The sequence below is a fragment of the Oenanthe melanoleuca genome, chromosome 25 (assembly GCF_029582105.1).
Source record: "Oenanthe melanoleuca isolate GR-GAL-2019-014 chromosome 25, OMel1.0, whole genome shotgun sequence".
Lineage (NCBI taxonomy): Eukaryota > Metazoa > Chordata > Aves > Passeriformes > Muscicapidae > Oenanthe > Oenanthe melanoleuca.
The window spans coordinates 5,659,611-5,687,138 of NC_079358.1; the positions used below are offsets into that span (position 1 = coordinate 5,659,611).

General features: G+C 56.0%; 2 protein-coding genes across 4 annotated transcripts in view; one reads left to right on the plus strand and one right to left on the minus strand.

Moving 5' to 3' along the window:
- Positions 1-8,132, plus strand: part of PPP1R37 (protein phosphatase 1 regulatory subunit 37) — a 42,483-nt gene extending 34,351 nt beyond the window's left edge. For 2 of the 3 annotated variants that reach the window (XM_056510081.1, XM_056510082.1), the window contains exons 8-9: positions 4,111-4,197; positions 7,082-8,131. In XM_056510081.1, coding sequence (XP_056366056.1) covers positions 4,111-4,193 — 83 coding nt within the window. In that variant the 3' untranslated portion in view covers positions 4,194-4,197; positions 7,082-8,131. Of the gene's footprint in view, positions 1-4,110; positions 4,198-7,081 lie in introns of all 3 variants that reach the window. The other variant, XM_056510080.1, reaches the window with a different exon arrangement.
- Positions 8,133-9,119: 987 nt separating this feature from the next.
- Positions 9,120-19,108, minus strand: NKPD1 (NTPase KAP family P-loop domain containing 1). Its single transcript, XM_056510847.1, has 3 exons — positions 18,937-19,108; positions 13,656-13,787; positions 9,120-10,759 (listed from the first exon to the last, which is right to left on the minus strand). The coding sequence occupies exons 1-3, from the start codon at positions 19,106-19,108 to the stop codon at positions 9,120-9,122; spliced, it is 1,944 nt and encodes a 647-aa protein (XP_056366822.1).
- Between the last annotated feature and the right edge of the window lie 8,420 nt (positions 19,109-27,528).

Below are 27,528 nucleotides of genomic sequence, written 5' to 3' on the forward strand. Positions count from 1 at the left end.
ACCCGCAAACCCCAAACCCCAAATCCCCCAGATCCCCAAATCCCTGAGGGTGTTCTGGGAGTCTGGGGATCCCGGATTCCTGGGGGTTCTGAGATCCCGAATTCCTGAGATCCCAAATTCCTGGAATCCCAAGTTCCTGAGATCCCAAATTCCTGAGGATCCCGAATTCCTGAGATCCCAAATTCCTGAGATCCCGAATTCCTGGGGGTTCCAAGATCCCAAATTCCTGAGATCCCAAGATCCTGAGATCCCAAATTCCGGAAATCCCAAGTTCCTGAGATCTCAAATTCCTGAGGGTTGTGGGATCCCAAATTCCTGAGATCCCGAATTTTTGATATCCCAAATTCCTGAGACTCCAGATTCCTCTGGATTCTGTGATCCTGAATTCCTATGGGTTCTGAGATCCCAGATTTCTGAGATCTGAAATTCCCGAGGATTCTGAGATCCCAAATTCCTGAAATCCCAAGTTCCTGAGGATTCTGAGATCCCAAATTTCTGAGGGATCCGAGCTCTGAGGTGGAACAACTGGGATTGGAGCTGGAATTGGGATAAAAAATGGGAATGCTGCAGGAATTGGGGTGAAAAAACAGGAATAAAGCAGGAAAAGCTGGGAAAAAACAGGAATAAAGCAGGAAAAGCTGGGGAAAAAACAGGAATAAAGCAGGAAAAGCAGCAGGAATTGGGATAAAAAACCAGGAATGAAGCAGGAAAAGCAGCAGGAATTGGGATAAAAAACCAGGAATGAAGCAGGAAAAGCAGCAGGAATTGGGATAAAAAAACAGGAATAAAGCGGGAAAAGCTGGGAATAAACAGGAATGAAGCAGGAAAAGCAGCAGGAATTGGGATAAAAAACTGGGAATGCAGATGGAATTGGGGTGAAAAGCTGGAAAAGCAGCAGGAATTGGGATAAAAAAACAGGAATAAAACAGGAAAAGCTGGGAAAAAACAGGAATAAAGCAGGAAAAGCAGCAGGAATTGGGATAAAAAAACAGGAATAAAACAGGAAGAGCTGGGAATAAAACAGGAATAAAGCAGGAAAAGCTGGGAATAAACAGGAATGAAGCAGGAAAAGCAGCAGGAATTGGGATAAAAAACTGGGAATGCAGCTGGAATTGGGGTGAAAAGCTGGAAAAGCAGCAGGAATTGGGATAAAAAAACAGGAATAAAGCAGGAAAAGCTGATAAAAAACAGGAATAAAACAGGAAAAGCTGGGAAAAAACAGGAATAAAGCAGGAAAAGCTGGGAATAAATAGGAATAAAGCAGGAAAAGCTGGGAAAAACAGGAATAAAACAGGAAAAGTTGGGAAAAACCAGGAATAAAGCAGGAAAAGCTGGGAAAAAAAAACATGAATAAAGGCAGGAAAAGCTGGGAATAAACAAGGAATAAAGCAGGAAAAGCTGGGAAAAAAACAGGAATAAAACAGGAAAAGCTGGGAAAAAAGAGAAATAAAGCAGGAAAAGCAGCAGGAATTGGGATAAAAAAACAGGAATAAAGCAGGAAAAGCTGGGAAAAACAGGAATAAAGCAGGAAAAGCAGCAGGAATTGGGATAAAAAACCAGGAATGAAACAGGAAAAGCTGGGAAAAAAGAGGAATAAAGCAGGAAAAGCAGCAGGAATTGGGATAAAAAACCAGGAATGAAGCAGGAAAAGCAGCAGGAATTGGGATAAAACCTGGGAATGCAGCTGGAATTGGGATGAAAAGCTGGAAAAGCAGCAGGAATTGGGATAAAAAACTGGGAATGCAGCTGGGAACAGTGGGATGGATAATCCCCATTCCCAGTTTGGGAATTCCATCCTGGTTTCCTGTGGGATAATCCCCATTCCCAGTTTGGGAATTCCATCCCGGTTTCCTGTGGGATAATCCCCATTCCCAGTTTGGGAATTCCATCCTGGTTTCCTGTGGGATAATCCCCATTCCCAGTTTGGGAATTCCATCCTGGTTTTCTGTGGGATAATCCCCATTCCCAGTTTGGGAATTCCATCCTGGTTTCCCGTGGGATAATCCCCATTCCCAGTTTGGGAATCCCATCCTGGTTTCCCGTGGGATAATCCCCATTCCCAGTTTGGGAATTCCATCCCGGTTTCCCGTGGGATAATCCCCATTCCCAGTTTGGGAATCCCATCCTGGTTTCCCGTGGGATAATCCCCATTCCCAGTTTGGGAATTCCATCCTGGTTTCCCGTGGGATAATCCCCATTCCCAGTTTGGGAATTCCATCCCGGTTTCCCGTGGGATAATCCCCATTCCCAGTTTGGGAATCCCATCCTGGTTTCCCGTGGGATAATCCCCATTCCCAGTTTGGGAATTCCATCCTGGTTTCCTGTGGGATAATCCCCATTCCCAGTTTGGGAATTCCATCCCGGTTTCCTGTGGGATAATCCCCATTCCCAGTTTGGGAATTCCATCCTGGTTTCCTGTGGGATAATCCCCATTCCCAGTCTGGGAATCCCATCCTGGTTTCCTGTGGGATAATCCCCATTCCCAGTTTGGGAATTCCATCCCGGTTTCCTGTGGGATAATCCCCATTCCCAGTTTGGGAATTCCATCCTGGTTTCCTGTGGGATAATCCCCATTCCCAGTTTGGGAATCCCATCCTGGTTTCCTGTGGGATAATCCCCATTCCCAGTCTGGGAATTCCATCCCGGTTTCCCGTGGGCTAATCCCCATTCCCAGTTTGGGAATTCCAATCCTGGTTTCCCGTGGGATAATCCCCATTCCCAGTCTGGGAATTCCATCCTGGTTTCCTGTGGGATAATCCCCATTCCCAGTTTGGGAATCCCATCCCGGTTTCCCGTGGGATAATCCCCATTCCCAGTTTGGGAATTCCATCCTGGTTTCCCGTGGGATAATCCCCATTCCCAGTCTGGGAATTCCATCCCGGTTTCCTGTGGGATAATCCCCATTCCCAGTTTGGGAATTCCATCCTGGTTTCCCGTGGGATAATCCCCATTCCCAGTTTGGGAATTCCATCCCGGTTTCCTGTGGGATAATCCCCATTCCCAGTTTGGGAATTCCATCCCGGTTTCCTGTGGGATAATCCCCATTCCCAGTCTGGGAATTCCATCCTGGTTTCCCGTGGGATAATCCCCATTCCCAGTTTGGGAATTCCATCCCGGTTTCCTGTGGGATAATCCCCATTCCCAGTTTGGGAATTCCATCCTGGTTTCCTGTGGGATAATCCCCATTCCCAGTTTGGGAATTCCATCCTGGTTTCCCGTGGGATAATCCCCATTCCCAGTTTGGGAATTCCATCCTGGTTTCCCGTGGGATAATCCCCATTCCCAGTTTGGGAATTCCATCCTGGTTTCCCGTGGGATAATCCCCATTCCCAGTCTGGGAATTCCATCCTGGTTTCCTGTGGGATAATCCCCATTCCCAGTTTGGGAATTCCCATCCTGGTTTCCCGTGGGATAATCCCCATTCCCAGTTTGGGAATCCCATCCCGGTTTCCCGTGGGATAATCCCCATTCCCAGTTTGGGAATCCCATCCCGGTTTCCTGTGGGATAATCCCCATTCCCAGTTTGGGAATTCCATCCTGGTTTCCTGTGGGATAATCCCCATTCCCAGTTTGGGAATTCCACCCTGGTTTCCCGTGGGATAATCCCCATTCCCAGTTTGGGAATCCCATCCCGGTTTCCTGTGGGATAATCCCCATTCCCAGTTTGGGAATCCCATCCTGGTTTCCTGTGGGATAATCCCCATTCCCAGTTTGGGAATCCCATCCTGGTTTCCCGTGGGATAATCCCCATTCCCAGTTTGGGAATTCCATCCTGGTTTTCTGTGGGATAATCCCCATTCCCAGTTCGGGAATCATTCCATCCCGGTTTCCTGTGGGATAATCCCCATTCCCAGTTTGGGAATTCCATCCTGGTTTCCTGTGGGATAATCCCCATTCCCAGTTTGGGAATCCCATCCTGGTTTCCTGTGGGATAATCCCCATTCCCAGTTTGGGAATTCCATCCCGGTTTCCCGTGGGATAATCCCCATTCCCAGTTTGGGAATTCCATCCTGGTTTCCCGTGGGATAATCCCCATTCCCAGTTTGGGAATTCCATCCCGGTTTCCCGTGGGATAATCCCCATTCCCAGTTTGGGAATTCCATCCCGCAGAGCTGAGCTGCGCCCGGGACGAGCAGGAGCTGCAGGAGCTGCTGCTGGAGGCCACTCAGGACACGGCGCCGGAGCCGCGCTGAGCAGGTGGGAGCCGGAAATCCCGGGAATGCGGGAAATCCGGGAATGCTGGGATGGGAAAATATGGGAATGCTGGGATGGGAAAATATGGGAATGCTGAGACGGAAAAATCCCGGGAAATCTAGGAATGCTGGGATGGGAAAATATGGGAATGCTGAGCGGGGAAAATCCTGGAAAATCCCGGAAAATCCGGGAATGCTGAGCTGGGAAAATCCTGGAAAATCCAGGAAAATCTGGGAATGCTGAGCCGGGAAAATATGGGAATGCTGAGCGGGGAAAATCCCGGGAAACCTGGGAATGCTGAGCCGGGAAAATCCCGGAATGCTGAGCCGGGAAAATCACGGGAAATCCCGGGAAATCTGGGAATGCTGAGCCGGGAAAATATGGGAATGCTGAGCGGGGAAAATCCCAGAAAATCCGGGAATGCTGAGCTGGGAAAATCACGGGAAATCTGGGAATGCTGAGCGGGGAAAATATGGGAATGCTGAGCTGGGAAAATCCCAGGAAATCCTGGAAAATCTGGGAATGCTGAGCTGGGAAAATATGGGAATGCTGAGATGGGAAAATCACGGGAAATCTGGGAATGCTGAGCTGGGAAAATCTGGGAATGCTGAGCTGGGAAAATCACGGGAAATCTGGGAATGCTGAGCCGGGAAAATATGGGAATGCTGAGCCGGGAAAATCGCGGGAAATCTGGGAATGCTGAGATGGGAAAATATGGGAATGCTGGGATGGGAAAATATGGGAATGCTGGGATGGGAAAATCACGGGAAATCTGGGAATGCTGGGATGGGAAAATATGGGAATGCTGAGACAGGAAAATATGGGAATGCTGAGACAGGAAAATCTGGGAATGCTGAGACGGGGAAATCTGGGAATGCTGAGCGGGGAAAATATGGGAATGCTGAGCGGGGAAAATCCCGGAAAATTTGGGAATGCTGAGACGGGAAAATATGGGAATGCTGAGCGGGGAAAATCTGGGAATGCTGAGCTGGGAAAATCTGGGAATGCTGAGACGGGAAAATCCTGGAAAATCTGGGAATGCTGAGACGGGAAAATCTGGGAATGCTGGGATGGGAAAATCGTGGGAAATCTGGGAATGCTGAGCTGGGAAAATCACGGGAAATCTGGGAATGCTGAGACGGGAAAATATGGGAATGCTGAGCCGGGAAAATCACGGGAAATCTGGGAATGCTGGGATGGGAAATCTGGGAATGCTGAGCCGGGAAAATCTGGGAATGCTGAGATGGGAAAATATGGGAATGCTGAGATGGGAAAATCCGGGGAAATCTGGGAATGCTGAGCTGGGAAAATCACGGGAAATCTGGGAATGCTGAGACGGGAAAATCTGGGAATGCTGGGATGGGAAAATCACGGGAAATCTGGGAATGCTGAGATGGGAAAATATGGGAATGCTGAGACGGGAAAATCCTGGAAAATCTGGGAATGCTGAGACGGGAAAATCCCGGGAAATCTGGGAATGCTGAGCCGGGAAAATCTGGGAATGCTGGGATGGGAAAATCGCGGGAAATCTGGGAATGCTGGGATGGGAAAATCTGGGAATGCTGAGCGGGGAAAATCCCGGAAAATCCTGGAAAATCTGGGAATGCTGAGTGGGGAAAATCCTGGAAAATCCTGGAAAATCCAGGAATGCTGAGCTGGGAGAATTCCGGAAAATCCCAGAAAATCTGGGAATGCTGAGCTGGGAAAATTCTGGAAAATCCAGGAAAATCTGGGAATGCTGAGCTGGGAAAATCCGGGATTGCTGAGCTGGGGAAATCCCGGAAAATCTGGGAATGCTGAGCTGGGAAAATCCCAGAAAATCCTGGAAAATCTGGGAATGCTGAGCTGGGAAAATCTGGGAATGCTGAGCTGGGGAAATCCGGGAATGCTGAGCTGGGAAACTCCCGGAAAATCCCGGAAAATCTGGGAATGCTGAGCTGGGAAACTCCTGGAAAATCTGGGAATGCTGAGCCCGGAAAATCTGGGAATTTCTGACCCAAGAAAATCTGGGAATTCTGACCCAGGAAAACCTGTGAATTCTACCCCGGGAAAACCTGGGAAAATCCCGGGAAATCTGGGTCTGCTGATCTGGGAATCCTGGGAAAATCCCGGAAAATCTGGGAATGCTGAGACGGGAAAATCCCAGAAAATCTGGGAATTCTGCCCCGGGAAAATCCAGGAATTCTGCCCCGAGAAAATATGGGAATTCTGAGCTAGGAAAATCCGGGAATTCTGACCTGAGAAAATCTGGGAATTCTGACCAGGAAAACCTGTGAATTCTACCCTGGGAAAACCAGGGAAAATCTGGGAAAGCCTGGGAATTCTGACCCTGGAAAACCTGAGTATTCTGCCCCAGGAAAATCTGGAAAAACCCAGGAAAATCTGGGAATTCTGATCTAGGAAAACCTGGGACTTCTGACTTTGGAAAACCCAGAAAATCCAGGAAAACCCAGGAATTCTGCCCTGGGAAAATCCTGGAAAATCCGGGAACACCCGGGAATTCTGATCCGAGAAAATCCGGGCAAATCCTGGAATTCTGCTCTGGGAAAACCCTGGAAAATCCAGGAAAATGTGGGAATTTTGCCCCAGAAAAATCTCGGAATTCCAGCCTGGGAAAATCTCGGAATTCCGACCGGGGAAAATCCGGGAATTATTCCCTGGGAGAATCTTGGAATTCTGTCCCAGGAAAATCTGGGAAAATCCAGGAATTCTGCCCTGGGAAAATCCCAGAAAATCCGGGAATTCTGCCCTGAGAAAATCTGGGGAAAATCCCGGAATTCTGCCCCGGGAAAACCCAGGAAAATCTGCAAAAATCTGGGAAAATCCTGGAATTCTGCCCCGGGAAAACCCCGGAATTCCAGCCCTGTACTTCCCTCTCTCCCCACAGGTCCTGGAAGGGGGAAACTCCGGAACTTTCCCCTCTTCCAACTCCGCACAAGATTCCAACCAAACCTCGGGATTTTCGGGATTTTTCTTCGGAAAAGGAAAACGACAAAAAAAAACCCACAAAAAAACAACCAAACGAACGGAGATTTTTCCCGATTTTTTTCCCGATTTTTCCCGATTTTTTCCCCGCCCTCGAGGCAGGGAAGGAGCCTTTGGGGGCTCGGCTTTCCCGGGAATTCCCGGCGGGATCCAGGACACTACAGGGACCGGGAACAGGCGGGAATTTGGGAATTCCGTCCCTAAAAAAAAAAAAAAAAAAAAAAATTCCCGGGATCGGCTGCTTTATTTATTTTTAATTTCCCTTCCTCTCCAGTGGTTTTTGGTTTCTTTGGGAATTTTTTCCCGGTTTTTTTTTGTTTTTTTTTTTTTTTTTTTTTTCCCTGTCTCTATTTATCACCAGCTGCAGAATTCCCGGGAAAACGGGGAAGGTGGAAAAGGGGGAGGGGCTGGAATTCCTCAATCATCCCAAATTTCCATAAAAAAAGGGGGAGGAGGGAGGATCCAGCGATTTCCCCTCGGGGATCTCCCAGCCCGGAATTCCCGAAATTTCCCGGAATTCCCGGGGAATTCCCAGGGAATCGCTTTTTTTTCTTAAGTGCAATAAAATCTTTCAGGGAGCTGCGGGGGCTGGGGCGGGGATGGGAATTCCGGGGGGATTTTCCCGATATTCCAGCCGGGAATTTTCGCTGGTGTTTCTGGGATTTGGTTTTGGGTTTTTTTTTTCTGTCTTTCCCCCACTTTTTTTTTTTTTTTTTTTTTTTTTTTTTTCCTCTCGGTGTTTTTTTCCTTCGTTTTTTTCCTCCCCGTGGTGGAATTTTTGTTAACGGCTGTTTTCTAATTAAAGGAATTCTGCATTCGTCACCCGCCCTCTTTTTGGGGGCTCATCTTGGAATTCCAGAAGTTTGGATGGATTTGGGGAGAAGGGGGGTGGGAGGGAGGTGAAAATCCCAAAAAAAAAAAAACCCTGGAACAGGCAGGAAATCCTGCTGGAAATCCCAAAAAATCCCCCCAAAAAAAACCACAGAGCCAGGGGTGGAACTTGGTTTATTGGGGGATGATCCCGGGGGGGTTTTCCTGGGAATTCTGGTGGGATGGGGTTTGGGAATTGCCCAGTTTGGGGGGAGGGGGTGGGGTTCCAATTTTCCCTCCCAAATTTTGGGAAGAGATCCCAAAAATGGCTCAGGGTGGGAGATTCCCGGCAGGGATCAGAATTCCCTTGGATCCCTGGAGTCTCCCAGTCACAAAAATCGGGAATAAACCCCTGGAATTCCCTCTCAATCTTCCCTAACCCCTCCAGCATCTCCCAGTGACAAAACCCTGGGAATTAAAACCAGGAATTCCCTCTGGATCATCCCAAAAACAAAATCCTGGGAATAAAACCTGGAATTCCCTCTGGATTTTTCCATTCCCCTCCCACAATTCTGGGATAAAACCCCAGAATTCCCATTCCCGTTTCCCCTCCCCTCTGCAAAAAATCCCAAAAATCCTTCAGGATGCCCTTGGGGTGGTTCCAATCCTGAATAATCCCAAATAATCCCCCCCAAAAAAATCCCAAGAAGTCCCAAAATAATCCCCCCAAAAAATCCCGCAAAAATCCTAAAAAAATTCCAAAAAAATCCCCAAAAAATCCCCAAAAATAAAAAAAAAAAAAACGAAAAAGTCCCCCAAAAAATACCTCAAAAAATAAAAAAAAATCCCCCCAAAAAATCCCCAAAAATAAAAAAAAAAATCCTAAAAAATCCTGGAAAATCCCCCAAAAATCCCCCAAAAAATCCTGAAAATTCCCCCAAAAATCCCCAAAAAAAATCCCAAAAAATCCAAAAAATTAAAAAAAAAAAGAACCCAAAAAAAAAAATAAATCCCCCAAAAAATCCTAAAAAATCCCCCCAAAAATCCCCAAAAAATTGTAAAAAATCCCAAAAAATCCCCAAAAAAATCCCCAAAAATCCCCCAAAGGATCCCAAATAACCCCAGGCAGCTCAGGGCCCGCCGGGGCACTGCACCCCCCGCGACACCGGCGCGGCCGCGGCTTTGCCGATCCGTCCCAGGGCCCGCAGCAGCCCCATCTGGTGCCGGATGGAATGGTCCAGGTTGACGGTGACCGCCAGCAGCCGGCGCGCCTCGGCGGCGCTGAAGGGGAAATCCCTCGCCAGGAACGCCTGGAAGAGCCCGGGCTCGGCGTCCAGGCTCAGCACCTTGCCCAGCGGCTGCCGCAGCGCGCCCAGCTCGCCCGCGTGCTCCTGGAAGACGCTCCACAAGGATTTGCCCAAATCGCCCGGCTGCCCGGCGTCCTCCAGGCACTGCAGCGTCCAGCTGAGCCGGCCGGGCCAGCGGTCAGCCAGCACCACCCAGGCGGCCGCGGCGCGGGGCGACGGGATTTCGGCAGCGACGCCGGCGCCGCATCGGTGCAGCAGCAGCCGCAGCGTGATGGGGATGGTGTTGACGATGCGCCGCACGTTGGCTCCGTTCTCCGGGAGGTACCGGGATAAAACGTCGGAACCGTCGTGGAGGCAGCGGAACGCCTCGTGGATCCACGGCACGGCCTCGGCGTCCACCTCCTTCCAGCCGGGAACGGTGGTGACGGTGCCGCCGCCGCCGCCGCGGGTTTTGGCGACGTTGCCAGCGATGATGCGGTACATGAGGTCCTCGCGCGTCTGGATGGCGGCCTCGACGCTGCGCAGGCGGGAGCGGGCGCCCATCTCGGGGATGGAGAAGGGCAGCGTGACGGCGCGGTTCAGGTACAGGTAGCCGTTGTCCGCCAGCCCCTTCATGCAGCCCGTCTGCTCCAGGCACGGCACGATGACGCTGGGGTCCACGGCCAGCACGAAGATGAAGGGCGCGTTGGCGTCCGACAGCAGCGTGGCCATGGCGTTGAACACGCCGGCCACCTTCTCCGGGTAGCACAGATCCAGGCTGGTGATCTCCAGCACCACGCGCAGCCGCCGGCGCTCGAACACCTCCATGAACGCCAGGAAATCCACCAGCACCTCCACCTCGCCGCGGATCTTGCTCATGAACCCCAGCTGCCCGGCAAACCTGTCGCTGTTGGTCAAGCGCTCGATTTTCTTCTTCTCGCTCACCAAGAAGTTCTTGAGGATGGACAGGGCGCCCAGCACCAGCGAGGAGCCCGACAGCGACGCCACGGCGCTGCCCACCACCTTGAGCGCGTGGTGGTCCTTGACGCCCGGCACCAGCAGCGCCACCAGCAGGATGGCGACGCCCGCGGCCAGCACCAGCAGCAGCCCCCAGAGCCGCAGGCACGTCCCTTTCTTGAGCACCCACTCGCGCTGCGAGAAGCCGGAGGCGAAGCGCGGCCGCGCGCCCAGCACGTGGAACACGCTGAGCGGCAGCGCGCCGAAGTGCTGCCGGATGTTCTGGCACAGCGTGGTCACCAGCCCCGCCCACAGCTTGTCGCAGCCCTCGAACTCCCAGGCGCTGAAGCGGATGAAGATGAACTCCAGGTTCTTGCGCCGCAGGTGGCCCTCGGTCACCACGGGCTCGTAGAAGGCCAGGAGCCACAGGGCCACCAGCAGGCCCCAGCCGTGGGGGCTGCGCGGCTTGCGGTGGCCGCGGAGCAGCTCGGCGGCTTCGCGCCGCGCCATCTCCTCCCGCATGAAGGCTGGCGAGGGGTGGGATGAGATTTGGGGTTGGGTTGGGTTGGGTTGGGTGGGATTTGGGATGGGATTTGGGGTTGGGTTGGGTTGGGTTGGATGGGATTTGGGGTTGGTTGGGTTGGGTTGGGTGGGATTTGGGATGAGAGTCGGGGTTGGGTTGGGTTGGAATGGGTGTGGTTGGGTTGGGTGGGATTTCGGATGAGAGTCGGGGTTGGGTTGGGTTGGAATGGGTTCGAATGGTTTGGATGGGATTTGGGGGTTTGGTTGGTTGGGTTGGGTTGGGTTGGAATGGATTGGACAGGATTTGGGATGAGATTTGGGGCATGGGTTGGGTTGGGTTGGATTTCAGATGAGAGTTGAGTTGGGTTGGATTGGGTTGGGTTGGAATGGATTGGACAGGATTTGGGATGAGATTTGGGTTTGGGTTGGGTTGGGTTGGGTTGGGTTGGGATTTGGGATGAGATTTGGGCTTGGGATAGGATTTGGGGTTGAGATTTGGGTTGGGTTGGGTTGGGTTGGAATGGGTTGGATGGGATTTGGGTTTGGGTTGGGTTGGGTTGTGTTGGAATGGGTTGGGTTGGGTTGGGTTGTATGGGATTTGGGATTAGGTTGGGTTGGGTTGAGTTGGGTGGGATTTGAGATGAGATTTGGGGTTGGGTTGGGTTGGGTTGGGTTGGGATGGATTGGGTGGGATTTGGGATGAGATTTGGGGTTGAGTTGGGTTGGGTTGGGTTGGAATGGGTTGGGTGGGATTTGGGATGAGAGTTGGGTTGGGTTGGGTGGGATTTGGGATGAGATTTGGGGTTGGGATAGGATTTGGGATGAGATTTGGGGTTGAGTTGGGTTGGGTTGGGTTGGGTTGAGTTGGGTTGGGTTAGAATGGATTGGATGGGATTTGGGACGAGATATGGGGTTGGGTTGGGTGGGATTTGGGATAAGATACAGGATTGGTTTGGGCTGGATGGGATTTGGGATGAGATTTGGGCTTGGGATAGAATTTGGGGATGAGATTTGGGTTGGGTTGGGTTGGGTTGCATTGGGTTGGATAGGATTTGGGATTAGGTTGGTTTGGGTTGGGTTGGTTGGGATTTGGGATGAGATTTGGGGTTGGGATAGGATTTGGAATGGATTGGACAGGATTTGGGATGAGATTTGGGGTTGGTTTGGGTTGGGTTGGATTGAGCTGAGTTGGAATGGATTTAGGATGGGATTTGGGATGAGATTTGGGGTTGGGTTGGGTTGGATTGAGTTGGGTTGGAATGGGTGGGATTTGGGATGAGATTTGGGATTTGGGATTGGGATTGGGGATGGGATTTGGGATTGGGGATGGGATGGGTTAGGTTGAGTTGTGTTGGAATGGATTGGATGGGATGGGATTTGGGATGAGGTTTGGGATTTGGGATTTGGATTTGGGATTTGGGATTTGGGATGGGTTTGGTTGGGTTGAGTTGGGTTGTGTTGGATTTGGGATGAGATTTGGGGTGGGATTTGGGGAGGCGGGATTGGATGGGTTTGGCTTGGGTTGGGTTGGATGGGATTGGGGATGGGATTTGGGACTGGGGTGGGATTTGGGGTTTAGGATGCAATTTGAGACTGGGGACCCCAAACCCTCAGGAAACATCACCAGGCACAGAAAACCCCAAATCCAGAGCACTGCCCCAGATTCCCAAATCCCAAATCCCCAATCCCCGACCCACCGATGACCTTGGCCAGCAGGGACTCCTGAATTCCCTAAATTCCCAAATTCCCAATTCCCAAAATCCCCGACCCACCGGTGACCTTGGCCAGCAGGGACTCCCGAATCCCCAAATTCCCAAATCCCCAAATCCCAAATCCCAAATTTCCAAAATCCCCGACCCACCGGTGACCTTGGCCAGCAGGGACTCCCGAATCCCCAAATTCCCAAATCCCAAATCCCAAATCCCCAAATCCCAAATCCCCAATCCCCAACCCACCGGTGACCTTGGCCAGCAGGGACTCCCGAATCCCCAAATTCCCAAATCCCAAATCCCCAAATCCCCAAATCCCAAATCCCCAATCCCTGACCCACCGGTGACCTTGGCCAGCAGGGACTCCTGAATCCCCAAATCCCAAATTCCCAGATTCCCAAATCCCAAATTCCCAAAATCCCCGACCCACCGGTGACCTTGGCCAGCAGGGACTCCCGAATTCCCAAATCCCCAAATCCCAAATCCCCAATTCCCAAATTCCCAAATCCCAAATTCCCAAATCCCCGACCCACTGGTGACCTTGGCCAGCAGGGACTCCCAAATTCCCAAATCCCAAATTCCCAATCCCCGACCCACCGGTGACCTTGGCCAGCAGGGATTCCCAAATTCCCAAATCCCAAATCCCCAATTCCCAAATCCCCAAATCCCAAATTCCCAATCCCTGACCCACCGGTGACCTTGGCCAGCAGGGACTCCCGAATTCCCAAATCCCCAATTCCCAGATTCCCAATTCCTAAATCCCCAATCCCCGACCCACCGGTGACCTTGGCCAGCAGGGACTCCCGATCCCCAAATCCCAAATCCCCAATTCCCAGATTCCCAATTCCTAAATCCCCAATCCCCGACCCACCGGTGACCTTGGCCAGCAGGTAGTCCCAAATCCCCAAATCCCAAATTCCCAAATCCCCAATCCCCGACCCACCGGTGACCTTGGCCAGCAGGGACTCCTGAATCCCTAAATTCCCAAATCCCAAATTCCCAAATCCCCGACCCACCGGTGACCTTGGCCAGCAGGGACTCCTGAATCCCCAGATTCCCAATTCCCTAAAATCCCAAATCCCAAATCCCCAATCCCCGACCCACCGGTGACCTTGGCCAGCAGGGACTCCCAAATTCCCAAATCCCAAATTCCCAAATCCCAAATCCCAAATTCCCAAAATCCCCGACCCACCGGTGACCTTGGCCAGCAGGGACTCGAGGCGGTGGCCGCAGGGCGCGTAGAATCCGACGGTGACGGGCGTGGCCGTGTGGCACAGCGTGCGCGACAGGCAGCGGCAGTACACGTCGTCCTCCGTGGGGGGCTCTGTGGGATTGGGATGGAAATTTGGGATTTGGGATTGGGGACAGGCAGTACACGTCGTCCTCCGTGGGGGGCTCTGTGGGATTGGGATGGAAATATGGGATTTGGGATTTGGGATTTGGGATTGGGGACAGGCAGTACACGTCATCCTCCGTGGGGGGCTCTATGGGATCAAAATATGGGATTTGGGATCAAAATATGGGATTGGGATGGAAATATGGGATTTGGGATTTGGGATTGGGGACAGGCAGTACACGTCATCCTCCGTGGGGGGCTCTATGGGATTGGGATTGGGATTTGGGATTTGGGATTTGGGACAAGCAGTACACGTTGTTCTCCGTGGGGGGCTCTATGGGATCAAAATATGGGATTTGGGATTTGGGATTTGGGATTTGGGATTTGGGACTGGGGACAGGCAGTACACGTCATCCTCCGTGGGGGGCTCTATGGGATCAAAATATGGGATTGGGGATTTGGGATATGGGATTTGGGATTTGGGATTTGGGATTGGGGACAGGCAGTACACGTCATCCTCCGTGGGGGGCTCTATGGGATTGGGATGGAAATTTGGGATTTGGGATTTGGGATTTGGGATTTGGGATTTGGGACAGGCAGTACACGTCGTCCTCCGTGGGGGGCTCTTTGGGATTTGGGATTTGGGATTTGGGATTTGGGATTTGGGATTGGGGATTTGGGATTTGGGATTTGGGATTGGGGACAGGCAGTACACGTCGTCCTCCGTGGGGGGCTCTAGGATCAAAATATGGGATTTGGGATGGAAATATGGGATTGGGGTTTGGGATTTGGGATTTGGGATTTGGGATTTGGGATTTGGGATTGGGGACAGGCAGTACACGTCATCCTCCGTGGGGGGGCTCTATGGGATCAAAATATGGGATTGGGATCTAAATATGGGATTTGGGATTTGGGATTGGGGACAGGCAGTACACGTCATCCTCCGGGGCTCTATGGGATTGGGATGGTATTGTGGGATTTGGGATTTGGGTTCGGGATTTGGGATTTGGAATTTGGGATTTGGGATTTGGGATTGGGGACAGGCAGTACACGTCATCCTCCGTGGGGGGGCTCTGGATTGGATTTGGGGTTTGGGATTTGGGATTTGGGATTTGGGATTTGAGACAGGCAGTACACGTCATCCTCCGTGGGGGGGGCTCTCTGGGATTTGGGATGGAAATATGGGATTTGGGATTTATGGGATTTGGGGTTTATGGGATTTTGGGATTTATGGGATTTGGGATTTGGGACAGGCAGTACACGTCATCCTCCGTGGGGGGCTCTATGGGATTGGGATTGGGATGGAAATTTGGGATTTGGGATTTGGGATTTGGGATTTGGGATTGGGGACAGGCAGTACACATCATCCTCCGTGGGGGGCTCTATGGGATTGGGATCTAAATATGGGATTGGGATCTAAATATGGGATTTGGGATTTGGGATTGGGGACAGGCAGTACACGTCATCCTCCGTGGGGGGCTCTATGGGATTGGGATTGGGATTTGGGATTTGGGATTTGGGACAAGCAGTACACGTTGTTCTCCGTGGGGGGCTCTATGGGATCAAAATATGGGATTTGGGATTTGGGATTTGGGATTTGGGACTGGGGACAGGCAGTACACGTCATCCTCCGTGGGGGGCTCTGTGGGATCGGGATTTGGGATTTGGGATGGAAATATGGGATTTGGGATTTGGGATTTGGGATTTGGGATTTGGGATTTGGGATTGGGGATTGGGGATTTGGGATTGGGGACAGGCAGTACACGTCGTCCTCCGTGGGGGGCTCTGTATGGGATAGGGATTGGGATTTGGGATTTATGGGATTGGGGATTTGGGATTTGGGATTTGGGATGGGGGACAGGCAGTACACGTCGTCCTCCGTGGGGGGGCTCTATGGGATAGGGATCAAAATATGGGATTTGGGATTTGGGATTTGGGATTTGGGATTTGGGATTTGGGATTTGGGATTTGGGATTGGGGACAGGCAGTACACGTCGTCCTCCGTGGGGGGCTCTGGATCGGGATTTGGGATTTGGGATTTATGGGATTTATGGGATTTGGGATATATGGGATTTGGGATTTATGGGATTTGGGGTTTGGGATTTATGGGATTTGGGATTGGGGACAGGCAGTACACGTCGTCCTCCGTGGGGGGCTCTATGGGATCGGGATTTGGGATTTGGGATTTGGGATTGGGGACAGGCAGTACACGTCGTCCTCCGTGGGGGCTCTGGATTTGGGATTTGGGATTTGGGATTTGGGATTTGGGATTTGAGACAGGCAGTACACGTCGTCCTCCGTGGGGGGCTCTATGGGATCAAAATATGGGATTTGGGATTTGGGATGGAAATATGGGATTTGGGATTTGGGATTTGGGATTTGGGATTTGGGATTGGGGACAGGCAGTACACGTCATCCTCCGTGGGGGGCTCTATGGGATTGGGATGGAAATGTGGGATTTGGGATTTGGGATTTGGGATTTGGGATTTGGGATTTGGGATTTGGGATTGGGGACAGGCAGTACACGTCGTCCTCCGTGGGGGGCTCTGGGATCAAAATATGGGATTTGGGATTGGAAATATGGGATTTGGGATTTGGGATTGGGGACAGGCAGTACACGTCATCCTCCGTGGGGGGCTCTATGGGATTGGGATTGGGATTTGGGATTTGGGATTTGGGACAAGCAGTACACGTTGTTCTCCGTGGGGGGCTCTATGGGATCAAAATATGGGATTTGGGATTTGGGATTTGGGATTTGGGACTGGGGACAGGCAGTACACGTCATCCTCCGTGGGGGCTCTGCATTTGGGATTATCAAAATATGGGATTTGGGATTTGGGATTTGGGACAGGCAGTACACGTCATCCTCCGTGGGGGGCTCTGAATTTGGGATTACGGGATTTGTGATTTTGGATTTGGGATGGAAATATGGGATTTGGGATTTGGGATTTGGGATTTGGGATTTGGGATTGGGCTATGGGATATGGGCGTGGGGATTGCTATACGGGATTTGGGATTGGGGACAGGCAGTACACGTCGTCCTCCGTGGGGGCTCTGGGATCAAAATATGGGATTTGGGATTTGGGATTTGGGATTTGGGATGGAAATATGGGATTTGGGATGGAAATATGGGATTTGGGATTTGGGATTTGGGATTTGGGATTTGGGATTGGGGACAGGCAGTACACGTCGTCCTCCGTGGGGGGCTCTGGGATTTGGGATGGAAATATGGGATTTGGGATTGGGGACAGGCAGTACACGTCGTCCTCCGTGGGGGGCTCTGTGGGATTATCAAAATATGGGATTTGGGATTTGGGATTTGGGATTTGGGATTTGAGACAGGCAGTACACGTCGTCCTCCGTGGGGGGCAAATATGGGTTCTGGGATGGAAATTGGGATGGAAATATGGGATTTGGGATTTGGGATTTGGGATTTGGGATTTGGGACAGGCAGTACACGTCATCCTCCGTGGGGGGCTCTATGGGATTGGGATTGGGATGGAAATTTGGGATTTGGGATTTGGGATTTGGGATTTGGGATTTGGGATTGGGGACAGGCAGTACACGTCGTCCTCCGTGGGGGGCTCTGCATTTGGGATTTGGGATTTGGGATTTGGGATTTGGGATTGGGGATTTGGGATTTGGGATTGGGGACAGGCAGTACACGTCGTCCTCCGTGGGGGGCTCTATAGGATCAAAATATGGGATTTGGGATGGAAATATGGGATTGGGGATTTGGGATTGGGGATGGCAATTTGGGATTTGGGATTTGGGATTTGGGATTGGGGACAGGCAGTACACGTCATCCTCCGTGGGGGGCTCTATGGGATCAAAATATGGGATTGGGATCTAAATATGGGATTTGGGATTTGGGATTGGGGACAGGCAGTACACGTCATCCTCCGTGGGGGGCTCTGGGATTTGGGATGGAAATTTGGGATTTGGGATTTGGGATTTGGAATTGGGGTTTTGGGATTTGGGATTTGGGATTGGGGACAGGCAGTACACGTCATCCTCCGTGGGGGGCTCTGGATTTGGGATTTGGGGTTTGGGATTTGGGATTTGGGATTTGGGATTTGAGACAGGCAGTACACGTCATCCTCCGTGGGGGGCTCTATGGGATTGGGATTGGGATGGAAATTTGGGATTTGGGATTTGGGATTTGGGATTTGGGATTGGGGACAGGCAGTACACGTCATCCTCCGTGGGGGGCTCTGTGGGATTCGGGATTTGGGATTTGGGATTTGGGATTTGGGATTTGGGATTGGGGATTCAGGATTGGGGACAGGCAGTACACGTCATCCTCTGTGGGGGGCTCTGGGTTCAAAATATGGGATTGATGGGATTTATGGGAATGGGATTTATGGGATTTTGGGATTTATGGGATTGATGGGATTTATGGGATTTATGGGATTTGGGATTTATGGGATTTGGGATTTGGGATTGGGGATTCAGGATTGGGGATAGGCAGTACACGTCATCCTCCGTGGGGGGCTCTATGGGATCGGGATTGGGGATTTGGGATTTGGGATCTGGGATTTGGGATTTGGGATTTGGGATTTGGGGATTTGGGATTTGGGATTTGGGATTGGGGACAGGCAGTACATGTCATCCTCCGTGGGGGCTCTATGGGATTGGGATTGGGATTGGGGATTGGGATTGGGGATTTGGGATTTGGGATTTGGGATTTGGGATTTGGGATTTGGGACAGGCAGTACACATCATCCTCCGTGGGGGGCTCTATGGGATTGGGATGGAAATATGGGGTTTGGGATTTGGGATTTGGGATTTGGGATTGGGGACAGGCAGTACACGTCATCCTCCGTGGGGGGCTCTGGGATTGGGATTTGGGATTTGGGATTTGGGATTTGGGGTTTGGGGTTTGGGATTGGGGACAGGCAGTACACGTCATCCTCCGTGGGGGGCTCTGGATTGGGATTTGGGATTTGGGATTTGGGGTTTGGGATTTGGGATTTGGGGTTTGGGATTAGGATTTGGGATTTAGGATTTGGAGTTTGGGATTTGGGATTCAGGATTTGGGGTTTTGGATTCAGGATTTTGGGGTTTGGGATTCGGGATTCAGGATTTGGGGTTTTGGATTCAGGATTTGGGGTTTGGGATCGTGTCCCGGCCGTACCTCGTGGCTCCGGCGCCGCTCCCTCGCCGGCGGCTCCGTGGGGACACGGCCGGGGGGAGCCCCCCGGGCCCAGCCAGGCCTCACACTCCTCACAGCCCCCTGGGGACAGCGCTGGGGACAGCCCTGGGGACAGCCCCGGCCCCGAGGGGCAGCAGGAACCCTGTGGGGACATCGTCGGCACACCGTGGGGACACCATGGGGACAGCCCTGGGGACATCGTGGGGACACCATGGGGACACCGTGGGGACAGCGCTGGGGACAGCCCTGGGGACAGCCCCGGCCCCGAGGGGCAGCAGGAACCCTGTGGGGACATCACAGGGACATGGGGACACCATGGGGACAGCCCTGGGGACAGCCCCGGCCCCGAGGAGCAGCAGGAACCCTGTGGGGACATCGTGGGGACACCATGGGGACACCATGGGGACAGCCCTGGGGACACCATGGGGACAGCCCCGGCCCCGAGGGGCAGCAGGAACCCTGTGGGGACATCGTGGGGACATGGGGACACCATGAGGACAGCCCTGGGGACATCCCTGGGGACATCCCTGGGGACAGCCCCGGCCCCAAGGAGCAGCAGGAACCCTGTGGGGACATCACAGGGACATGGGGACACCATGGGGACATCCCTGGGGACACCATGGGGACAGCCCTGGGGACATCCCTGGGGACAGCCCTGGGGACATCCCTGGGGACAGCGCTGGGGACAGCCCCGGCCCCGAGGGGCAGCAGGAACCCTGTGGGGACATCGTGGGGACACCATGGGGACACCATGGGGACATCCCTGGGGACACCGTGGGGACAGCCCTGGGGACACCGTGGGGACAGCCCTGGGGACAGCCCCGGCCCCGAGGAGCAGCAGGAACCCTGTGGGGACATCGTGGGGACACCATGGGGACATCACAGGGACATCACAGGGACATGGGGACAGCCCTGGGGACAACCCCGGCCCCGAGGAGCAGCAGGAACCCTGTGGGGACACCGTGGGGACACCATGGGGACAGCCCTGGGGACAGCCCTGGGGACATCATGGGGACACCGTGGGGACAGCCCTGGGGACAGCCCCGGCCCCGAGGGGCAGCAGGAACCCTGTGGGGACATCATGGGGACATTGGGGCCACCTTGGGATCACAGGGACGTGAGGACACCGCAGGGACAGGGTGACCCCTTGGGGACACCGCAGAGAGAGAACCTTGAGGGGACAGGGACACCGTGGGGACACCGTGGAGACCCCAGTGCCACCCCAGTCCCATCCCAGTTCTACCCTGGCCAGTCCCGGTGGCCCCATCTCTGTCCCTGTCCCCGTCCCTGTCCCATCCCTGTCCCTGTCCCCGTCCCTGTCCCGGTCCCGGTCCTGGTCCTGGTCCCATCCCGGGATTTATTGTCACCGGCACCGGCGATCCCAGTTCCCAATCCCATCCCAGTTCCCTCCCAGTCCTACCCTGGGCAGCTCCAGCGGCTCCGTCCCTGTCCCTGTCCCATCCCTGTCCCTGTCCCTGTCCCTGTCCCCGTCCCATCCCTGTCCCTGTCCCATCCCTGTCACTGTCCCCGTCCCATCCCTGTCCCTGTCCCATCCCTGTCACTGTCCCTGTCCCTGTCCCCACCTCCGTCATTGTCCCTTTCCCATCCCTGTCCCTGTCCCATCCCTGTCCCTGTCCCTGTCACTGTCCCTTTCCCATCCCTGTCCCTGTCCCATCCCTGTCCCTGTCCCTGTCCTGTCCCCATCCCTTTCCCCGTCCCATCCCTGTCCCTTTCCCATCCCTGTCCCTGTCCCTGTCCCTGTCCCATCCCTGTCCCATCCCTGTCCCTTTCCCATCCCTGTCCCTGTCCCATCCCTGTCCCTGTCCCTGTCCCTGTCCCTGTCCCTGTCCCTGTCCCTGTCCCGGTCCCTGTCCCATCCCTGTCGCTGTCCCTGTCCCTGTCCCTGTCCCTGTCCCTGTCCCTGTCCCTGTCCCTGTCCTTGTCCCTGTCCCATCCCTGGCCCATCCCTGTCCCATCCCTGTCCCTATCCCTGTCCCTGTCCCTGTCCCTGTCCCTGTCCCTGTTCCCTGTCCCATCCCTGTCCCTGTCCCATCCCTGTCCCTATCCCTGTCCCTGTCCCTGTCCCTGTCCCTTTCCCATCCCTGTCCCATCCCTGTCCCATCCCATCCCTGTCCCTGTCCCATCCTGTCCCTGTCCCATCCCGTCCCATCCCTGTCCCATCCCTGTCCCTTTCCCATCCCTGTCCTGTCCCATCCCTGTCCCTGTCCCATCCCGTCCCTGCCCCATCCCTGTCCCTGTCCCGGTCCCTCCCGGGATTTACAGCCACCGGCAATCTCCGGTTCCCAGTCCCATCCCAGTTCCCAATTCCCTCCCAGTTCCCGATCCCGTCCCGCTCCTACCCTGGGCAGCTCCAGCGGCTCCATCCCCGTCCCCGTGCCCGTCCCGTGCCCGTCCCGTGCCTGTCCCGGCCCGTCCCGGTCCCTCCCGGGATTTATTGGCCCCGGACCCGGCGATCCCGGCGATCCCGGCCAGGGAGGGGCGGCCGGGGCAGAAATTCCGGCTGAGCCCGGCCTGAGTCAGGGCGCAGCAATTCCCGCCCGGATCCGGCCCGGGAGGGGACAGCGGCGACAACGGGGACAAAGGGGACGGCGGAGGGGACACGGGGACAGCGGGGACGGCGGAGGGGACACGGGGACAGCGGGGACAGCGGGACCTCTGCCAGCGCTGCGGCGGGGAGGGGACAGGCGGCAGTGCCAGCTCTGCTTGGTGACACGGGCGGCGCTGGGGTGGCACCGCCGCGACACCGCTGTGGCATCGCGGTGGCATCGCGGTGGCAGCGCCGCTTCCGGTGGCCGCTGCCAGAGGAACCTGCTGGCCCGGGCACGGGTGGCACCCGGGTGACAGCGGGGTGGCCACACCCCCCCCACACCCCTTCCCCTCCCCTCCCCCCCTCCGCAGCCTGGGTGGGGTCACCGCGGGGGGTGGCACCTGTGGCACCAGTGTCCCCAGTATGGGCTGGCACCAGTGTCCCCAGTATGGGCTGGGGTAGGGTCCCCAGTATGGAGTGGCACCAGTGTCCCCAGTATGGGCTGGGGTAGGGTCCCCAGTATGGAGTGGCACCAGTGACACCAGTATGGGCTGGGGTAGGTCCCCAGTGTCCCCAGTATGGACTGGCACCAGTGCTCCCAGTATGGGTCGGGGTAGGATCCCCAGTGTCCCCAGTATGGAGTGGCACCAGTGTCCCCAGTATGGGTCGGGGTAGGATCCCCAGTGTCCCCAGTATGGACTGGCACCAGTGACACCAGTATGGGTCGGGGTAGGTCCCCAGTGTCCCCAGTATGGGCTGGCACCAGTGTCCCCAGTATGGGTCGGGGTAGGTCCCCAGTGTCCCCAGTATGGGCTGGCACCAGTGACACCAGTATGGGTCGGGGTAGGTCCCCAGTGTCCCCAGTATGGAGTGGCACCAGTGTCCCCAGTATGGGTCGGGGTAGGTCCCCAGTGTCCCCAGTATGGGCTGGCACCAGTGACACCAGTATGGGTCGGGGTAGGTCCCCAGTGTCCCCAGTATGGGTCGGGGTAGGATCCCCAGTGTCCCCAGTATGGGCTGGCACCAGTGACACCAGTATGGGTCGGGGTAGGTCCCCAGTGTCCCCAGTATGGACTGGCACCAGTGCTCCCAGTATGGGTCGGGGTAGGTCCCCAGTGTCCCCAGTATGGAGTGGCACCAGTGTCCCCAGTATGAGCTGGCACCAGTGACACCAGTATGGGTCGGGGTAGGTCCCCAGTGCTCCCAGTATGGGTCGGGGTAGGTCCCCAGTGTCCCCAGTATGGGCTGGCACCAGTGTCCCCAGTATGGGTCGGGGTAGGTCCCCAGTGCTCCCAGTATGGAGTGGCACCAGTGTCCCCAGTATGGGTCGGGGTAGGTCCCCAGTGTCCCCAGTATGGACTGGCACCAGTGACACCAGTATGGGTCGGGGTAGGTCCCCAGTGTCCCCAGTATGGGTCGGGGTAGGTCCCCAGTGTCCCCAGTATGGAGTGGCACCAGTGTCCCCAGTATGGGTCGGGGTAGGTCCCCAGTGTCCCCAGTATGGGCTGGCACCAGTGACACCAGTATGGGTCGGGGTAGGTCCCCAGTGTCCCCAGTATGGGCTGGGGTGGGGTTCCCAGTTCTCCCAGTATGAGCTGGCACCTGTGGCACCAGTGCACCAGTGTCCCCTGTCAGGGCTGGCACCAGTGGCACCAGTGGCACCAGTATCGGCTGGGATAGGTCCCCAGTGTCCCCAGTGTCCCCAGTCCGGGCTCTCCCAGTATCCCAGTATCCCCGGTATCCGCAGTATCCCAGTATCCCCAGTATCCCCAGTATCCCCAGTATCCCCAGTATCCCCAGCAGTGTCCCCGCTGTCCCCAGTATCCCCAGTATCCCCAGTATCCCAGTATCCCAGTATCCCCAGTATCCCCAGTATCCCAGTATCCCAGTATCCCCAGTATCCCCAGTATCCCCAGTATCCCCAGTATCTCCCAGTATCCCAGTATCCCAGTATATCCCAGTATCTCCCAGTATTCCCAGTATCCCAGTATCCCCAGTATCCCCAGTATCCCCAGCAGTGTCCCCGCTGTCCCCGCTGTCCCCAGTATCCCCAGTATCCCAGTATCCCCAGTATCCCAGTATCCCCAGTATCCCCAGTGTCCCCAGTATCCCAGTATCCCCAGTATCCCCAGTATCCCCAGTATATCCCAGTATCCCCAGTATCCCAGTATCCCCAGTATCCCAGTATCCCCAGTATCCCAGTGTCCCCAGTATCCCAGTATCCCCAGTATCCCAGTATCCCAGTATCCCAGTGTCCCCAGTATCCCAGTATCCCAGTATCCCCAGTATCCCCAGTATCCCAGTATCCCAGTATCCCCAGTATCCCCAGTATCCCCAGTATCCCAGTATCCCAGTATCCCCAGTATCCCAGTATCCCAGTATCCCAGTATCCCCAGTATCCCCAGTATCCCCAGTATCCCCAGTATCCCCAGTATCCCCAGTATCCCAGTATCCCAGTATCCCAGTATCCCCAGTATCCCAGTATCCCCAGTATCCCAGTATCCCCAGTATCCCAGTATCCCAGTATCCCCAGTATCCCAGTATCCCCAGTATCCCCGGTATCCCCAGTATCCCAGTATATCCCAGTATTCCCAGTATCCCCAGTATCCCAGTATCCCAGTATCCCCAGTATCCCCAGTACCCCCAGTGTCCCCGCTGTCCCCAGTATCCCAGTATCCCAGTATCCCAGTATCCCAGTATCCCCAGTATCCCCAGTATCCCAGTATCCCCAGTATCCCCAGTATCCCAGTATCCCAGTATCCCAGTATCCCCAGTATCCCCAGTATCCCCAGTATCCCCAGTATCCCAGTATCCCCAGTATCCCCAGTATCCCCAGTATCCCAGTATCCCCAGTATCCCAGTATCCCCAGTATCCCCAGTATCCCCAGTATCCCCAGTATCCCAGTATCCCAGTATCCCCAGTGTCCCCAGCAGTGTCCCCGCTGTCCCCAGTATCCCCAGTATCCCCAGTATCCCCAGTATCCCAGTATCCCAGTATCCCCAGTATCCCAGTATCCCCAGTATCCCCAGTATCCCCAGTATCCCAGTATCCCCAGTATCCCAGTATCCCCAGTGTCCCCAGTATCCCCAGTACCCCCAGTATCCCCAGTATCCCAGTATCCCCAGTATCCCAGTATCCCAGTATCCCCAGTATCCCCAGTGTCCCCAGTATCCCAGTATCCCAGTATCCCCAGTATCCCAGTATCCCAGTATCCCCAGTATCCCCAGTATCCCAGTATCCCAGTATCCCCAGTATCCCCAGTATCCCCAGTATCCCCAGTACCCCAGTATCCCAGTGTCCCCAGTATCCCCAGTATCCCCAGTATCCCAGTATCCCCAGTATCCCCAGTATCCCCAGTATCCCCAGTATCCCCAGTATCCCAGTGTCCCCGCTGTCCCCAGCAGTGTCCCCGCTGTCCCCGCTGTCACCGGATCCCGCGGGGGCGGGCTGGCACCGCTGGCATTTCCTCGCCACCCCGCGGTGGCACGTGCGGCACGGGGGGGGAGGGGAGGGGGTGACACCCGTGTCCCGCGTGACCCCCCCAGTGTCCCGCGTGACCCCACCATGACCCGTGACCCCCCCCAGTGTCCCCCTTTGTCACCTCCCTGACCCCCCCAATCCGTCCCCTCATGTCCCCGCCCCGTTGTCCCCTCCTTGTCCCCTGCGTGTCCCTTCTCGTTTAAAGTCCCGTGTCCCCCCCGTGTCCCCTCCCTTGTCCCGAGTGTCCCCCCCGTGTCCCCACCCGTGTCCCACCCGTGTCCCCCCCACCGTGTCCCCCACTCTGTCCCGTGTCTCCCCCGTCTCGCGCCCCATGTCCCCCCCATGTCCCCTCCGATGTCCCCGCGTGTCCCTCCTTGTCCCGTGTCCCCTCCGTGTCCCCCGCGCTCTGTCCCGAGTTTCCCTCCACGTCCCCAATCGTGTCCCCCCTTTGTCACCTCCATGTCCCCCCCGTGTCACCGTCCTTGTCCCGAGTGTCCCCCCCGTGTCCCCCAATGTGTCCCCTGTGTGTCCCCTCCGTTACCCCCCGTGTCCCCCCCACTCTGTCCCGTGTCGCCCCCGTGTGGCGCCCGTGTCCCCTCCGTGTCCCCCCCGCGTCCCCAATCGTGTCCCCTCCTTGTCACCGTCACTTGTCCCGAGTGTCCCCCTCTCTGTCCGTGTCCCCCCGTGTCCCCCCCATGTCCCCGCGTGTCCCCCCAGTGTCCCTTCTTGTGTCCCCTCCTTGCCACTCTCCTTGTCCCCGTGTCCCCCCATGTCCCCCCGTGTCCCCCCGTGTCCCCCCATGTCCCCCCGTGTCCCTTCCTTGTCCCCCCGTGTCCCTCCCGTGTCCCCCCAGTGTCCCCCCATGTCCCCCCGTGTCCCCCCGTGTCCCCCCCGTGTCCCCCCCCGTGTCCCCCCGTGTCCCTTCCTTGTCCCCCCGTGTCCCCCCGTGTCCCCCCATGTCCCCCCATGTCCCCGCGTGTCCCCCCAGTGTCCCCTCTTGTGTCCCCTCCTTGCCACTCTCCTTGTCCCCGTGTCCCCCCGTGTCCCTTCCTTGTCCCCCCGTGTCCCCCCATGTCCCCCCATGTCCCCCCGTGTCCCTTCCTTGTCCCCCCGTGTCCCCCCGTGTCCCCCCAATGTCCCCCAGTGTCCCCTCTTGTGTCCCCTCCTTGCCACTCTCCTTGTCCCCGTGTCCCCCCGTGTCCCCCCACTCACCCTGCCGTGTCCCCCCGTGTCCCCCCGTGTCCCCCCCGTGTCCCTCCCGTGTCCCCCCATGTCCCCCCATGTCCCCCCATGTCCCCCCGTGTCCCCCCGTGTCCCTTCCTTGTCCCCCCGTGTCCCTTCCTTGTCCGCCCATGTCCCCCCGTGTCCCCCCCGTGTCCCCCGAGTGTCCCCCAGTGTCCTCTCTTGTGTCCCCTCCTTGCCACTCTCCTTGTCCCCGTGTCCCCCAATGTCCCCCCGTGTCCCCTCCTCTTTGTCCCGAGTGTCCCCCAATGTCCCAAATCGTGTCCCCCCGTGTCCCCCCCGATGTCCCGTGTCCCCCCCATGTCCCCCCGTGTCCCCCCCAATGTCCCCCCATGCCCAGGGGGGGGTGGGCGATGCTCCAGCCCCACCCCGGGGCGGTTCCCTCCGTGTCCCCCCCCCGTGTCCGTGTCCCCCCGTGTCCCCTCCGTGTCCCCCCGTGTCCGTGTCCCCCCGTGTCCCCCCACGGCGATGGGCCCCGCTCTGCTGCTCGCCGCGGTCCCGAGTGTCCCTCCCACCCCGGGGGGGGTCCCGTGTCCCCCCCGCTCTGTCCCGAGTGTCCCCCGTGTCCCCAATCGTGTCCCTCCCTTGTCCCCCTTTGTCACCCCCGTGTCTCCCCACTCTTGTCGCCCTCCTTGTCCCGAGTGTCCCCCCCGTGTCCCCCCACTCTGTTCCCTCTGTGTCCCCCCATGTGCCACTCGTGTCCCCCCGTGTCTCTTCCGTGTCCCCTCCTCTTTTTCCCGAGTGTCCCCAATGTCCCAAATCGTGTCCCCCCGTGTCCCCCCCAATGTCCCGAGTGTCCCCCCCGTGTCCCCCCCACTCTGTTCCCTCTGTGTCCCCCCATGTTCCCCCGTGCCCCTTCCGTGTCCCCTCCTCTTTGTCCCGAGTGTCCCCAATGTCCCAAATCGTGTCCCCCCCAATGTCCCCCCAATGTCCCACCCGTGTCCCCCCGTGTCCGTGTCCCCCCCAATGTCCCCCCGTGTCCCCCCCAATGTCCCCCCATGCCCAGGGGGGGGGTGGGCGATGCTCCAGCCCCACCCCGGGGGGTTTCCCCGCCCCCCCCCCCCCAGCCCCACCCCGGGGCGGTTCCCTCCGTGTCCCCCCACCCCCCCCACCCCCCGTGTCCGTGTCCCCCGCGTGTCCGTGTCCCCTCCGTGTCCCCCCGCGGCGATGGGCCCCGCTCTGCTGCTCGCCGCCGTTCTGGCTCTGCCCGGCCCGGGCTCTCCGCTCGCCCCTCCCGGGGGTCCCGGCCCCCCCCGGCTCCGGCTCCGCTTCTCGCCCCCCCGCTGCTGCCCCGGGGGTCGCT